The sequence below is a fragment of the Oncorhynchus tshawytscha genome, linkage group LG22 (genome assembly GCF_018296145.1).
Source record: "Oncorhynchus tshawytscha isolate Ot180627B linkage group LG22, Otsh_v2.0, whole genome shotgun sequence".
NCBI lineage: Eukaryota > Metazoa > Chordata > Actinopteri > Salmoniformes > Salmonidae > Oncorhynchus > Oncorhynchus tshawytscha.
Genome location: NC_056450.1, coordinates 30,968,060 through 30,984,814, shown reverse-complemented (window position 1 = coordinate 30,984,814; position 16,755 = coordinate 30,968,060). Strand labels below are relative to the sequence as shown.

Here is a 16,755-nt window from a genome sequence, read left to right as displayed (position 1 = left end):
AGAAAGAGGGATGAATAGACCTAGGGTATTGAGAAAGAGGGATGAATAGACCTAGGGTATTGAGAAAGAGGGATGGCGAGAGAGAAGATGAGAGAGAAGATGAGAGAGAAAGGGAGATGAATAGACCTATGGTATTGAGAAAGAGGGATGAATAGACCTAGGGTATTGAGAAAGAGGGATGAATAGACCTAGGGTATTGAGAAAGAGGGATGAATAGACCTAGGGTATTGAGAAAGAGGGATGAATAGACCTAGGGTATTGAGAAAGAGGGATGAATAGGCCTAGGGTATTGAGAAAGAGGGATGAATAGACCTAGGGTATTGAGAAAGAGGGATGAATAGACCTAGGGTATTGAGAAAGAGGGATGGCGAGAGAGAAGATGAGAGAGAAGATGAGAGAGAAAGGGAGATGAATAGACCTATGGTATTGAGAAAGAGGGATGGAAATGAAGATGAGAGAGAAAGGGAGAGCTGTGTCTAAGGATTTCTTCCTGGATCATTTGGCCTGGACAAGAATCTCCTGCAGGGATAGTGTGTGTGTGTATGTGTGTGTGTGTGTGTGTGTGTGTGTGTGTGTGTGTGTGTGTGTGTGTGTGTGTGTGGAGAGGTAATTGGCGTGTCTCTCTGGCTGAAAGGCCCTGGCTAACTCTCAGAGTAGAGCAGGAGAGGAGCTGATAACATGGCAATTAAGGCAGAGACAGAAGGGCCCAACACATCACCACAACACTGGAGAAACCCCCAGAGAGCGAGAGAAGAGGAAGGAGAGAGAGAGAGAGAGGAGGAAGGGGAGAGAGGAAAAGAAAATGTCAACAAGTGAAGAACCAACACCATTGTAAATACGTTAACTATTTGCATATCGTTACAACACTGTATATAGCCATAATATGACATTTTAAATGTCTCTATTCCTTTGAACATTTTGTGAGTATAATGTTCACTGTTCATTTTTTGTTGATTTTCACTTTTGTTTATTATCTATTTCACTTGCTTTGGCAATATAAACATATGTTTCCCATGCCAATAAAGCTTTTTGAATTGAATTGAAAGAGGATGAGATGGGAAGAAATGAGGGGAGAGAGTGAGAGGTGGCTGAGGGGACAGGAGAGGAGATAGAGGGGGAGGGACAGTAATGGGGGAGGATGAGATGTGAAGGAATTAGAATAGAGAAACAGAGCAAACTAGAATGCTATTTGGCCCTACACAGAGAGTACACAGCGGCAGAATACCTGACCACTGTGACTGACCCAAAATTAAGGAAAGCCTTGACTATGTACAGACTCAGTGAGCATAGCCTTGCTATTGAGAAAGGCCGCCGTAGGCAGACATGGCTCTCAAGAGAAGACAGGCTATGTGCTCACTGCCCACAAAATGAGGTGGAAACTGAGCTGCACTTCCTAACCTCCTGCCCAATGTATGACCATATTAGAGAGACATATTTCCCTCAGATTACACAGATCCACAAAGAATTCGAAAACAAATCCAATTTTGAAAAACTCCCATATCTACTGGGTGAAATTCCACAGTGTGCCATCACAGCAGCAAGATTTGTGACCTGTTGCCACGAGAAAAGGGCAACCAGTGAAGAACAAACACCATTGTAAATACAACCCATATTTATGCTTATTTATTTTATCCTGTGTCCTTTAGCCATTTGTACATTGTTAGAACACTGTATATATATATATATATATAATATGACATTTGTAATGTCTTTACTGTTTTGAAACTTCTGTATGTGTAATGTTTACTGTTAATTTTTGTTGTTTTTCACTTTATATATTCACTTTGTATGTTGTCTACCTCACTTGCTTTGGCAATGTTAACACATATTTCCCATGCCAATAAAGCCCTTGAATTGAATTGAATTGAATTGAGAGGTGAGTGAGGGGAGAGAAACATAAAAGACAGTTTAGTACCGACCCCATTCCAGTACACAGTACCTGCATCAGCAGTATTAGCACAGCTTCCTTCCACGCCTCTCCTCCCTGCCCCAACCCCCCCTCTTCTTCTCCCTGCTCCCCCAGTATGTGAGATATGAGGTAGATTGGAGGTTTACAGAGGAACACAACAGCCTGACTTTATCAGAACACAAAAAGCTAGCAGCCAAACTTCCAAAGGAGATTGACAGACACCTGCTGAGCCACATTGACTCTTCCTCTGCTTGATCATAATTCCTATTGCTTACAAATGTATTTTTTCTCTTTCTGTGTCTCTCTCTCTGTCTCTCTCTCTGTCTCTGTCTCTCTCTCTGTCTTTCTCTCTCTCTCTCTCTCTGTCTCTCTCTCTCTCTCTCTCTCTCTCTCTCTCTCTCTCTCTCTCTCTCTCTCTCTCTCTCTCTCTCTCTCTCTCTGTCTCTCTCTCTGTCTCCCTGTGTCTCTCTCACTCTCTTTGTTTCTCTCTCTATGTCTGTCTCTGTCTCTCTGTCTCTCTCTCTGTCTCGCTCTCTGTCTCTCTCTCTCCCTCTCTCTGTGTCTCTCTCTCCCTCTCTCTGTGTCTCTCTCTCTCTGTGTGTCTCTCTCTCTCTCTCTCTCTCTCTGTCTCTCTCTCTGTCTCTCTCTGTCTCTCTCTCTCTCTCTCTCTCTCTCTCTCTCTGTCTCTCTCTCTCAAATCAAATCCAATTCTATTTGTCACATACACATGGTTAGCAGATGTTAATGCGAGTGTAGCGAAATGCTTGTGCTTCTAGTTCCGACAATGCAGTAATAACCAACAAGTAATCTAGCTAACAATTCCAAAACTACTACCTTATAGACACAAGTGTAAGGGGATAAAGAATATGTACATAAGGATATATGAATGAGTGATGGTACAGAGCGGCATAGGCAAGATACAGTAGATGGTATTGAGTGTAGTATATACATATGAGATGAGTATGTAAACAAAGTGGCATAGTTAAAGTGGCTAGTGATACATGTATTACATAAAGATGCAGTAGATGATATAGAGTACAGTATATACATATACATATGAGATGAATAATGTAGGGTATGTAAACATTATATTAGGTAGCATTGTTTAAAGTGGCTAGTGATATATTTTACATCATTTCCCATCAATTCCCATTATTAAAGTGGCTGGAGTTGATTCAGTGTGTTGGCAGCAGCCACTCAATGTTAGTGGTGGCTGTTTAACAGTCTGATGGCCTTGAGATAGAAGCTGTTTTTCAGTCTCTCGGTCCCAGCTTTGATGCACCTGTACTGACCTCGCCTTTTGGATGATAGCAGGGTGAAATGGCAGTGGCTCGGGTGGTTGTTGTCCTTGATGATCTTTATGGCCTTCCTGTGACATCGGGTGGTGTAGGTGTCCTGGAGGGCAGGTAGTTTGCCCCCGGTGATGCGTTGTGCAGACCTCACTACCCTCTGGAGAGCCTTACGGTTGTGGGCGGAGCAGTTGCCGTACCAGGCGGTGATACAGCCCGCCAGGATGCTCTCGATTGTGCATCTGTAAAAGTTTGTGAGTGCTTTTGGTGACAAGCCGAATTTCTTCAGCCTCCTGAGGTTGTAGAGGCGCTGCTGCGCCTTCCTCACGATGCTGTCTGTGTGAGTGGACCAATTCAGTTTGTCTGTGATGTGTATGCCGAGGAACTTAAAACTTGCTACCCTCTCCACTACTGTTCCATCGATGTGGATAGGGGGGTGTTCCCTCTGCTGTTTCCTGAAGTCCACAATCATCTCCTTAGTTTTGTTGACGTTGAGAGTGAGGTTATTTTCCTGACACCACACTCCGAGGGCCCTCACCTCCTCCCTGTAGGCCGTCTCGTCGTTGTTGGTAATCAAGCCTACCACTGTTGTGTCGTCCGCAAACTTGATGATTGAGTTGGAGGCGTGTGTGGCCACGCAGTCGTGGGTGAACAGGGAGTACAGGAGACGGCTCAGAACGCACCCTTGTGGGGCCCCAGTGTTGAGGATCAGCGGGGTGGAAATCTTGTCGCCTACCCTCACCACCTGGGGGCGGCCCGTCAGGAAGTCCAATACCCAGTTGCACAGGGCGGGGTCGAGACCCAGGGTCTCGAGCTTGATGACGAGCTTGGAGGGCACTATGGTGTTAAATGCCGAGCTGTAGTCGATGAACAGCATTCTCACATAGGTATTCCTCTTGTCCAGATGGGTTAGGGCAGTGTGCAGTGTGGTTGAGATTGCATCGTCTGTGGACCTATTTGGGCGGTAAGCAAATTGGAGTGGGTCTAGGGTGTCAGGTAGGGTGGAGGTGATATGGTCCTTGACTAGTCTCTCAAAGCACTTCATTATGACGGAAGTGAGTGCTACGGGGCGGTAGTCGTTTAGCTCAGTTACCTTAGCTTTCTTGGGAACAGGAACAATGGTGGCCCTCTTGAAGCATGTGGGAACAGCAGACTGGGATAGGGATTGATTGAATATGTCCGTAAACACACCAGCCAGCTGGTGTGCGCATGCTCTGAGGGCGCGGCTGGGGATGCCGACTGGGCCTGCAGCCTTGCGAGGGTTGACACGTTTAAATGTTTTCCTCACGTCGGCTGCAGTGAAGGAGAGACCGCATGTTTTAGTTGCGGGCCGTGTCAGTGGCACTGTATTGTCCTCAAAGCGGGCAAAAAAGTTATTTAGTCTGCCTGGGAGCAAGACATCCTGGTCCGTGACTGGGCTGGTTTTCTTTTTGTAATCCGTGATTGATTGTAGACCCTGCCACATACCTCTTGTGTCTGAGCCGTTGAATTGAGATTCTCTCTCTCTCTGTCTCTCTCTGTCTCTCTCTCTCTGTCTCTCTCTCTGTCTCTCTCTCTGTCTTTCTCTCTGTCTTTCTCTCTCTCTCTGTCTTTCTCTCTCTCTCTGTCTTTCTCTCTCTCTCTCTCTGTCTTTCTCTCTCTCTCTGTTTTTCTCTCTCTCTGTCTCTCTCTGTCTCTCTCTCTGTCTTTCTCTCTCTCTGTCTTTCTCTCTCTCTCTCTCTCTCTCTCTCTCTCTCTCTCTCTCTCTGTCTCTCTCTCTCTCTCTCTGTCTCTCTCTGTCTCTGTCTCTCTCTCTCTCTCTCTCTGTCTCTCTCTCTCTCTCTCTCTCTCTCTCTCTCTGTATCTTCTTCTCTCTCCCACTTTAAATTCAATTCAATTTAGAGGCTTTATTGTTATGGGAAACATATGTTTACATGGCCAAACAAGAGAAATAGATAATAAATAAAAGTAACTGTAAATGAAGATTTACAGTAAACACTACACTCGCAAAAGTTTCAAACGAATAGAGACATTTCGAATGTCATATTTTGGCTATGTATAGTGTTGCTAAAGTAAAAAAGGGAAAATAATTAAAAATAAATATGGGTTGTATGAATTAATGAATGAAATGAATGATTGAATGTATTTAAAATGGTGTTTGTTCTTCACTGGTTGCCCTTTTCTTGTGGCACAGAGGATATTCTTGCAGAATTCTGCATGCAGAGTCTCAGTTTGAGGATTGTCCCATTTTGTGAATTCTTGGTTGGTGAGTGGACCCCAGACCTAACAACCGTTTCTATTTTATTTATTTCACCTTTATTTAACCAAGATAGAGCAAAGCAGTGCGACACAAACAACACAGAGATACACATGGGATTAACAAATGTACAGTCAATAACACAATAGAAAGATCAATATACAATGTGTGCAAAATTAGTAAGATTAGGGAGGTAAAGCAATAAAAAGGCCATTGTGGCGAAATAATTACAATTGAGCAATTAAACACTGGAGTGATAGATGTGTAGAATGTGAAACTGGAGATACTGTGGTGCAAAGGAGAGAAAAAATAACATGGGGATGAGGTAGTTGGGTGGGCTATTTACAGATGGGCTATGTACAGGTGCAAAGATCAGTTAGCTGCTCTGACAGCTGATGCTTAAAGATAGTGAGGGAGATATAAGTCTCCAGCTTCAGTGATTTTTTTTTCAATTCGTTCCAGTCATTGGCAGCAGAGAACTGGAAGGAAAAGCGGCCAAAGGAGAAGTTTGCTTTGGGGGTGACCAGTGAAATATATCTGCTGGAGCGTGTGCTATGGGTGGGTGCTGCTTTGGTAACCAGTGACCTGAGATAAGGAGGGGCTTTACCTAGCAAAGACTTATAGATGACCTGGAGCCAATGGGTTTGGCGATGAATATGTAGTGAGGGCCAGCCAACAAGAGCATACAGGTCACAGTGTTGGGTAGTATATGGGGCTTTGGTGACAAAACGGATGGCACTGTGATAGACTACATCCAATTTGCTGAGTAGAGTTTTGGAGGCAATTTTGTAAATGACATCGCTGAAGTCACGGGTCAGTAGGATAGTCCGTTTTATGACGGTATGTTTGGCAGCATGAGTGAAGGAGGCTTTGTTGCGAATTAGGAAGCCGATTCTAGATTTCACTTTGGATTGGCAATGCTTAATGCGAGTCTGGAAGGAGAGTTTACAGTCTAACCAGACACCTAGGTATTTGTTGTTGTCCACATATTCTAAGTCAAAACCGTCCAGAGTAGTGATGCTAGACAGGCGGGCGGGTGTGGGCAGCAATCGGATTTAGTTTTGCTTGCATTTAAGAGCAGCTGGAGGCCACAGAAGGAGTGCTGTATGGCATTGAAGTTAACACAGTGTCCAAAGAAGGGCCAGAAGTATACAGAATGGTGTCATCTGCGTAGATGTGGATCAGAGAATCACCAGCAGTAAGAGCAACATCATTGATGTATACAGAGAAAAGAGTCTGCCCGAGAATGGGTAGGATAGATATAGGTCTGTAACAGTTTGGGTCTATGGTGTCTCCCCTTTGAAGAAGGGGATGACTGCAGCAGCTTTCCAATCTTTAGGGATCTCAGACAATACGAAAGAGAGGTTGAACAGGCAAGTAATAGGGATTGCAACAATTGCGGTGGATAATATTAGAAAGAGAGGGTCCAGATTGTCTAGTCCAGTTGATTTGTAAGGGTCCAGATTTTCAGCTCTTTCAGAACATCAGCTATCTGCATTTGGGTGAAGAAGAAATGGGGAGGCTTGAGCATGTTGCTGTGAGGGATGCAGAGCTGTTGACCGGGGTAAGGGTAGCCAGATGGAAAGCCATAGAAAAATGCTTCTTGAAATTCTTTATATTTTTTATTTTACCTTTATTTAACTAGGCAAGTCAGTTAAGAACAAATTCTTATTTTCAATGACGGCCTAGGAACAGTGGGTTAACTGCCTGTTCAGGGGCAAAACAACAGATTTGTACCTTGTCAGCTTGGGGATTTGAACTTGCAACCTTCCGGTTACTAGTCCAATGCTCTAACCACTAGGCTACCCTGTAGATTTATCGGTGGTGACAGTGTTTCCTAGCCTCAGTGCAGTGGGCAGCTGGGAGGAGATGCTCTTATTCTCCATGGACTTTACCAGTTCCAGAACTTTTTGTGCTACAGGATGCAAATTTCTTTTTGAAAAAGCTAGCCTTTTCTTTCCTTACTGCCTGTGTATATTGGTTCCTAACTTCCCTGAAAAGTTGCATATCACGGGGGCTATTCAATGCTAATGCAGAACGCCACAGGATGTTTTTGTGCTGTTCAAGGGCAGTCAGGTATGCAGTGAACCAAGGGCTATATCTGTTCTTAGTTCTACATTTTTTGAATGGGGCATGCTTATTTAAGATGTTGAGGAAAGTACTTTTAAAGAATAACCAGGCATCCTCTACTGACGGAATGAAGTCAATATCCTTCCAGACTACCCGGGCCAGGTCGATTAGAAAGGCCTGCTCGCTGAAGTGCTTTAGGGAGCGTTTGACAGTGATGAGGGGTGGTTGTTTGACCGCGGACCCATTACGGATACAGGCAATGAGGCAGTGATCGCTGAGATCCTGGTTGAAGACAGCAGAGGTATTTTTAGATGGCAGGTTGGTCAGGATGATATCTATGAGGGTGCCCGTGTTTACAGATTTATGGTTGTACCTGGTAGGTTCATTGATCATTTGTGTGAGATTGAGGGCATCTAGCTTAGATTGTAGGACGTCCGGGGTGTTAAGCATATCCCAGTTTAGGTCACCTAAGAGTACAAACTCTGAAGATAAATGGGGGGCAATTAATTCACATGTGGTGTCCAGAGCACAGCTGGGGGCTGAGGGGGGTCTTTTACAAGCAGCAAGAGTGAGAGAGTTATTCATGGAAAGGTGGATTTTAAACTGTTTGGGCACTGTTTTGAACTGTTTGAGCACAGACCTGGATAGCATGACAGAACTCTGCAGGCTATCTCTGCAGTAGATTGCAACTCCACCCCCTGTGACAGTTCTATGTTGGCGGAAAATGTTATAGTTGGGGATGGAAATTTCAGAATTTTTGGTGGCCTTCCTAAGCCAGAATTCAGGTATGGCTGGGACATCAGGGTTGGGGGAGTGTGCTAAAGCAGTGAATAGAATACATTTAGGGAGGAGGTTTCTGATGTTAACATGCATGATACCAAGGCTTTTACAGTTACAGAAGTCAACAAATGATAATGCCTGGGGAATAGGAGTGGAACTGGGGGCTACAGGGCCTGGGTTAACCTCTACATCACCAGAGGAACTTTGGAGGAGTAGGGTAAGGGTACGTCTAAAGGATATAAGAACTGTATAAGAACTGAGTAATGATCTGGTGTAATGATCCAGAGCGGCAGTAATCCGGTGATCTGGTAGAAGCAGTCCGATATGCTCTGGGTTGATATCGCGCTGTGCAGACTGGCAGGTGTTGTCTGAGCTAAGGTTGGCTGATGACGGGGAAAAAGGCGAGGACCGCTAGCTGTGGCTAACAAAGACCTGCAGCTAGTTAGCTGGTTAGCTCCTGATGGAAGTTCCAGTTATAAGGAATAAAAATAGCAGATCCGTACCACATTGGGTGAGGCGGGTTGCAGGAAAGTATATTTAGTTCGTATATATCAAATCAAATCAAAATGTATTTGTCACATACACATGGTTAGCAGATGTTAATGCGAGAGTAGCAAAATGCTTGTGCTTCTAGTTCCGTCAATGCAGTAATAACCAGCGCGTAATCTAACCTAACAATTCCACAACAACTACCTTAAACACAAGTGAAAAGGGATGAAGATTATATACATAAAAATATATGAATGAGTGATGGTACAGAATGGCATAGGCAAGATGCAGTAGATGGTATAGAGTACAGTATAGATAGAAAGTGAGATTAAGATATATACGAAAAAGACCGGCTATTTACACGGGATAACACAAGGGTTCTATTCCAAGCGCCATCTTGGAAAAGATCCAAACCATAGTGGATAATGGGTTTTATAACTGATTCAAGTATTTTTAGCCAGATCCTAATAGTATGTCAAATTTTATGTTCCTTTTTAATGGCATAGAAGGCCCTTCTTGCCCTGTCTCTCAGATCGTTCACAGCTTTGTGGATGTTACCTGTACCACTGATGTTTAGGTCGAGGTATGTATAGTGTTTTTTGTGCTCTAGGGCAACGGTGTCTAGATGGAATTTGACTTCAGATTCTAGTAGGGTGAGGCCGGGTGCTGCAGACTGTTCTAGTACCCTCTCCAATTCGTTGATATATATGTGGAGAGAGCGTGGGGCTGCATCCCTGTCTCACCCCACGGCCCTGTAGAAAGGAATGTGTGTTTTGCCAGTGAAGTAGATAATAAAGAAAAGTGAAATAAACAATGAGAAATTTGCATCCTTCCTTCTCTCCCTCCTGGGGATAAACAGACCATGAACCAAAGCATACTGCTGTGTCTAGATTAAATGTGTTTTCGTGGTCCTGGGAACTGGACCTTTTTTGGAACACCATTATTTTTGTCTTACTGAGATTTACTGTCAGGGCCCAGGTCTGGCAGAATCTGTGCAGAAGATCTAGGTGTTACTGTAGGACCTCCTTGGTTGGAGACAGAAGCACCAGATCATCAGCAAACAGTAGACATTTGACTTCAGATTCTAGTAGGGTGAGGCTGGGTGCTGCAGACTGTTCTAGTGCCCTCACCAATTTGTTGATATATTTTGAAGAGTGTGGGGCTTAAGCTGCATTCCTGTCTCACCCCACGGCCCTGTGGGAAGAAATGTGTGTGTTTTCTTGCCAATTTTAACCTCACACTTGTTGTTTGTGTACATGGATTTTATAATGTTGTTTTTTTCCTCCAACACCACTTTCCATCAATTTATATAGCAGACCCTCATGCCAAATTGAGTCGAAACCTTTTTTGAAATCAACACAGCATGAGAAGACTTTGCCTTTGTTTTGGTTTGTTTGTTTGTCAATTAAGGTGTGTTGGGTGAATACATAGTCTGTTGTACAGTAATTTGTTGAAAAGACCATTTGACATGGTCTTATAAGGCTACTCTGCTATCCTCTTTGTGTGTGTGTGTGTTTGTGACGAGGGGTTGTAGGATAACAAACCTTCTAGGACGAACAACACATGCACGCAAACATTAGCAAATTTCTTGTTAACAAACTATAGTTTTGGAAAGTGGGTTAGGAAATCAACTTTGTGCATGTCACGTGTAATTTTTCCAACAATTATTTACAGACAGATTATTTCACTTATAATTCACTGTATCATAATTCCAGTGGGTCAGAAGTTTACATACTCTAAGTTGACTGTGCCTTTAAACAGCTTGGACAATTCCAGAAAAACATGTCATGGCTTAAGAAGCTGTGCCAAGTCTAGGACAAAAGGCTTCTCAACATTTTTTTCCCTCAAGCCATAAGACGCCTGAACAGGTAATCAAATGGCTTCCCGGACTATTTGCATTGTGTGACCCCCCCAACCCCACTTTTACGCTGCTGATACTCTCTGTTTATCATATATGCATAGTCACTTTAACTATACATTCATGTACATACTACCTCAATTGGGCCGACCAACCAGTGCTCCCGCACATTGCCTAACCGGGCTATCTGCATTGTGTCCCGCAACCCACCACCCACCACCCGCTAACCCCTCTTTTACCCTACTGCTACTCTCTGTTCATCATATATGCATAGTCACTTTAACAATATCTACATGTACATACTACCTCAATCAACCTGACTAACCAGTGTCTGTATATAGCCTCACTACTTTTATAGCTTCACTACTTTTATAGCCTCGCTACTTTTATAGCCTCACTACTTTTATAGCTTCACTACTTTTATAGCCTCGCTACTTTTATAGCCTCGCTACTTTTATAGGCTCGCTACTTTTATAGGCTCGCTACTTTTATAGCCTCGCTACTTTTATAGCCTCGCTACTTTTATAGCCTCGCTACTTTTATAGCCTCGCTACTTTTATAGCCCCGCTACTTTTATAGCCGCTACTTTTATAATCTCACTACTTTTATAGCCTCGCTACTTTTATAGCCTCTACTTTTATAGCCTCCCTACTTTTATAGCCTCCCTACTCTTATAGCCTCGCTACTTTTATAGCCTCGCTACTTTTATAGCCTCGCTACTTTTATAGCCTGCTACTTTTATAGCCTCCCTACTTTTATAGCCTCTACTTCTATAGTCTCACTACTTTTATAACCTCACTACTGCTATTTTTCACTGTCTTTTTACTGATGTTTTATTTCTTTACTTACCTATTGTTCACCTAATACCTTTTTGCACTATTGGTTAGAGCCTGTAAGTAAGCATTTCACTGTAAGGTCTACACCTGTTGTATTCAGCTCACATGACAAATAAACTTTGATTTGATTTTCTGATAGGCTAATTGATATAATTTTGAGTCAATTGGAGGTGTACCTGTGGATGTATTTCAAGGCCTACCTTCAAACTCTGTGCCTCTTTGCTCGACATCATGGGGGGGGGGGACAGCCACGACCTCAGAAAAAAAATTGTAGACCTCCACAAGTCTGGCTCATCCTTGGGAGCAATTTCCAAACGCCTGAAGGTACCACGTTCATTTGTACAAACAATAGTACGCAAGTATAAACACCATGGGACCACGCAGACATCATACCACTCAGGAAGGAGACGCATTCTGTATCCTAGAGATGAACGTTCTTTGGTGCGAAAAATGCAAATCAATCCAAGAACAATAACAAAGGACCTTGTGAAGATGCTGGAGGAAACAAGTATCTATAAACAGCGTATCAGTCCTATATATTTAAGTGCTAACTACAGCCCTCATTCAATGCCATTTTGACTATGCTAGTACTTCCTGGTTTGGGGGCTTATCTAAACTTATGAAGGGGAAGCTCCAGATAGCCCAGAATAAGCTGATCAGAGTAGTATTGACTGTGAGTCCACATACTCACATAGGCAGGAGCTGCTTTCAGGAAATAAACTGGCTGCCTGTTGAGGCTAGTGTGTCCCAGATTAGACTTGGTTTGGTTTCCAGGAGTATTTATGGTCCTGCGCCCAGATATCTAAGTGATTACTTTCCTCGTGTTAGGGATGCACACAATCACAGCACCAGATCAGGTGTTGGTGATGTGTGTTATACAGGTTCAGGAGTAATGCTGGGAAAAGTACTTTTTTGTATACTGGAGCCTCAGAATGGAATGACTTGCCTGTGCCTATAAAACAACTCTGGACAGCTTCAAAAAATATAGTAAAAATATGTTTGATGTCTTCTGTGCCCATATGAATAACCCCTATGATGTAACTGGAATGATGAGATAGAGGTTCTTCTTCTATGTTTTAGTTTTATTATTTCACTGCCATACTGTGTTCCATCTTGTCCAGCCATCTTGTCTCAAGAGGACCACAATGGAAATAAGTCTCAGACTTTATTGTGTGTTATCCTCTGATTTTATTCATGTGCATGTATGGCTTTTAAGTTTTATGTGTGCTTGTTTTTTTTAAATGGTCGAATTAATAAACTAAACTGAACTAAAACTATATCGGCATAACCTGAAAGGTCGCTCAGCAAGGAAGAAGCCACTGCTCCAAAACCTCCGTAAAAAAGCCAGACTACGCTTTGAAACTGCACATGGGGACAAAGATCATACTTTTTGGAGAAATGTCCTCTGGTCTGATGAAACAAAATAGAACTGTTTGGCCATAATGACCATCGTTACGTTTGGAGGAAAAAGAGGGAGGCTTGCAAGCCGAAGAACACCATCCCAACCATGAAGCGTGGGGTTGCTTTGCTGCAGGAGGGACTGGTGCACTTCACAAAATAGATGGCATCATGAGGATTTGAAAATTATGTGGATATATTGAAGCAACATCTTGTTGCTTCAATTGGAGTGGCCATCACAAAGCCCTGACCTCAATCCTATAGAAAATGTGTGGGCAGAACTGTGAAAGCGTGTGCGAGCAAGGAGGCCTACAAACCTGACTCAGTTACACTAGTTCTTTCAGGAGGAATGGGACAAAATTCACACAAGGTATTGTGGGAAGCTTGCGGAAGGCTACCCAAAACATTTGACCCAAGTTGAACAAAAAAAGCAATGCTACCAAATACTAATTGATTGTACGTAAACTTCTGACCCACTGGGAATGTGATGAAATAAATAAAAGCTTAAATAAATCATTCTCTATACTATTATTCTGACATTTCACATGTCCTAACTGACCTAACACAGGGAATTTTTACTTGGATGAAATGTCAGGAATTGTGAAACACTGAGTTTACATTTATTTGGCTACGGTGTATATAAACTTCCAACTTCAACTGTATATACACACACACACACACACACACACACACACACACACACACACACACACACACACACACACACACACACACACACACACACACACACACACACACAGTAGGTCAGTGTGTGCTGGTCAGAGCTTGAGGACAGTCAATAATGTATTGAGTGGTGGATGATTCAGTTCATCTCTGAGGCTTTATGAGGTCACAGAAGGGAGAAGGTATTGATCTACACACTGCATGTGACCATTACAATGAACTGGAGTCCACTCTGCTTATATCACTGCAGGCCAGTGTACCAATGGACCTTAACTGTCCATGCAAGCAACAGTTCTTCCTCCCGCTTACATTAAAACGAATATTGAGAATCAACTAAATCCGTTAGAGACCTGGGGTTTGTAGTTGACGCTGATGATCAGACCAAGGCGCACACTGGTTTCCTCAGTCCACCTATCGCCCCGCAAGACTACTCTGCAGGCTATCGCTGAAGGTACTCATCTTTAGTGTCTATGTGTGTGTGTGTTTAGACTGTAGCCAGTACACTCTTAGAATAAGGGATTCCAAAAGGGTTCTGCGGCTATCCCCATAGGAGAACCCTTTTTGGTTCCAGGTGGAACCTTTTTTGGTTTCAGGTAGAACTTTTTTGGGTTCCATGTAGAACCCTCTGTGGAAAAGGTTCAACATGGGAACCAAAAGGGGTTCTTCAAAGGGTTGTCTTATGGGGACCGCCAGAGAACCCTTTTTGGTTCTAGATACCACCTTTTTTTCTAAGAGTGTAGGCGTATGTCAGAGCTGTGAGTGTTAACTCAGTAATATCCAGACATACATTAATCCATCCAGACAGCCATTCTCCCAGTCACCGGAGAAAATAAACAAGTATAAAAATGGACAAAGGAAATTTTGTCTGAGCTGGGATATTATGCGCTTCTGTTTGTAAAAAACAAAATCCATCTCTCCAATGAATTACATCTCAAAGGAGTACAGTGATTCTCCAGGGGAACTTGGGCAAACTCTTAAGACAATTGATCTTGTGAATTTGATCTTGTGAATTATGCATGTATTATTTACTATATAGATATATGATATATGATGCCTGGGGAGATGGCGGGGCTGGAGAATTCCCCAACATTTCTTAGGCCTACTTATAGTTAGGCCTACTTATAGTTAGGCCTACTTATACTTATACAATTCAAGCTTAAACGAGACAGTGCTTGGAATTTCATAACTATAGCGCTTCCCTTGGGCCAATCAGCGTCATTTTATAAATGACATATCTCGATGGCAAGACGCATCATTCACTCAAGTTTCATTAGAATTGGGCCAGTGGTGCATGATATATTGCATGTGACTAACTCATTTACACATGTACTAGAGTATGTGCAACTGGAGACAGATCCATAGTCCCCGTTCCGATTTCATTGTGGAAGATACTTTGTATGCTTGATTCAGTGCAAGGATGAATGAACATTGGATGGATTGTCGTATGTCTATTAACATTATTACAACATTGTCTGTCCTTTTAGGTAAGAGTTTTCGTTGACATGTGAATGTAATTTCATCCTTTTGATGGTTTATTTTCCTGTTGAATGGCTCTATTTGAGTCTAAGCTGTAGTGAGCTTATGCGTTGTGGTGTTCTCATTGATACACTACATGGCCAAAAGTATGTGGGCACCTGCTCATCGAACATTTCATTCCAAAATCATGGGCATTAATATAGAGTTAGTCCCCCCTTTGCTGCTTTAACAGCCTCTACTCTTCTGGGAAGGCTTTTCACGACATGTTGGAACATTGCTGCAGGGGCTTGCTTCCATTCAGCCACAAGAGCATTAGTGAGGTCGGCACTGATATTTGGCAATTAGGCCAGGCTCGCAGTCAGCATTCAAATTCATCCCAAAGGTGTTTGTTGGGGTTGAGGTCAGGGCTCTGTGCAGGCCAGTCAAGTTCTTCCACACCAATCTCAACAATCCATTTCTGTATGGACCTCGCTTTGTGCACAGGGGCATTGTCATGCTGAAACAGGAAAGGGCCTTCCCCAAACTGTTGCCACAAAGTTGGAAGCACAGAATCGTGTAGAATGTTATTTTATGCTGTAGCGTTAAGATTTGCACTCATTGGAACTAAGGGGCATAGCCCGAACCATGAAAACAGCCCCAGACCATTATTCCTCCTCCATCAAACTTTACAGTTGGCGGTATGCATTGGGACAGGTAGTGTTTCCTTGCATCTGCCAAACCCAGATTCGTCCATCTCACTGCCAGATAATGAAGCTTGATTCATCAATCCAGAGAACACATTTCTACTGCTCAAGAGTTCAATGGCGGCGAGCTTAACACCACTCCAGCCAACGCTTGGCATTGAGCATGGTGATCTTAGGCTTGTGTGCGGCTGCTCGGCCATGGAAACCCGTTTCATGAAGCTCCCAATGAACAGTTAGTGTGCTGACATTGCTTCCAGAGGCAGCATGGAACTTGGTAGTGAGTGTTGCAACTGAGGCCGTTTTTTTTACACGCTTCAGCACTCGGCGGTCCCGTTCTGTGAGCTTGTGTGGCCTGCCACTTTGTGGGTGAGACGTTGTTGCTCCTTTACACGCTTCAGCACTCGGCGGTCCCGTTCTGTGAGCTTGTGTGGCCTGCCACTTCGTGGGTGAGATGTTGTTGCTCCTAAATGTTTTCACTTCACAATAACAGCACTTACAGTTGACCAGGGCAGGTCTAGCAGCGCATAAATTTGACCAACTGACTTGTTGGAAAGGTGGCATCCTATGACGGTCCCACATTGAATGTCGCTGAGCTCTTCAGTAAGGCCATTCTACGGCTAATGTTTGTCTATGGAGATTGAATGGCTGTGTGCTCGATTTTATACACCTGTCAGCAACGGGTGTGGCTGAAATAGCCAAATCCACTCATTTGAAGGGCTGTCCACATACTTTTGTATATATAGTGTATGAATGATGTATGCTGGGGTCAAAACAGCTCTTATTTAGCTGGCTCTGTGAATGATTCAATAGCCAATGGGGTAACACAAACAAGCGGATGTTGAAGCGGATGTAGTTGACGGTGTTCTGGAATCTCTCACACACACACGTTTGTCTTACTATCCTTGTGGGGTCCAAACAATTAATCCCATTCAAAATCTAAACCAAAAGTTAATCCTTAACCTTTACCCCAAACCCCAAACCTAATCCTAACTCCTAACCCTAATTCTAACTCGAACCCCTAAACCTATAATAGCCCTTTTCCTTGTG

The 16,755-nt window shown here is 43.3% G+C and overlaps 1 protein-coding gene across 2 annotated transcripts in view; it reads left to right on the top strand.

Annotated features, from left to right (window-relative positions):
* LOC112247821 (sterile alpha motif domain-containing protein 10-like) overlaps positions 1-16,755 on the top strand; it is a 159,684-nt gene that overhangs the window by 55,504 nt on the left and 87,425 nt on the right. The window contains exon 1 of one of the 2 annotated variants that reach the window (XM_042304076.1): positions 13,694-14,000. The exons of the other annotated variant lie outside the window; for it this stretch is intronic. Within the exon in view, the coding sequence (XP_042160010.1) occupies positions 13,922-14,000 (79 nt within the window). The 5' untranslated portion in view covers positions 13,694-13,921. Of the gene's footprint in view, positions 1-13,693; positions 14,001-16,755 lie in introns of those variants that run through there. 2 annotated transcript variants of the gene reach the window in all.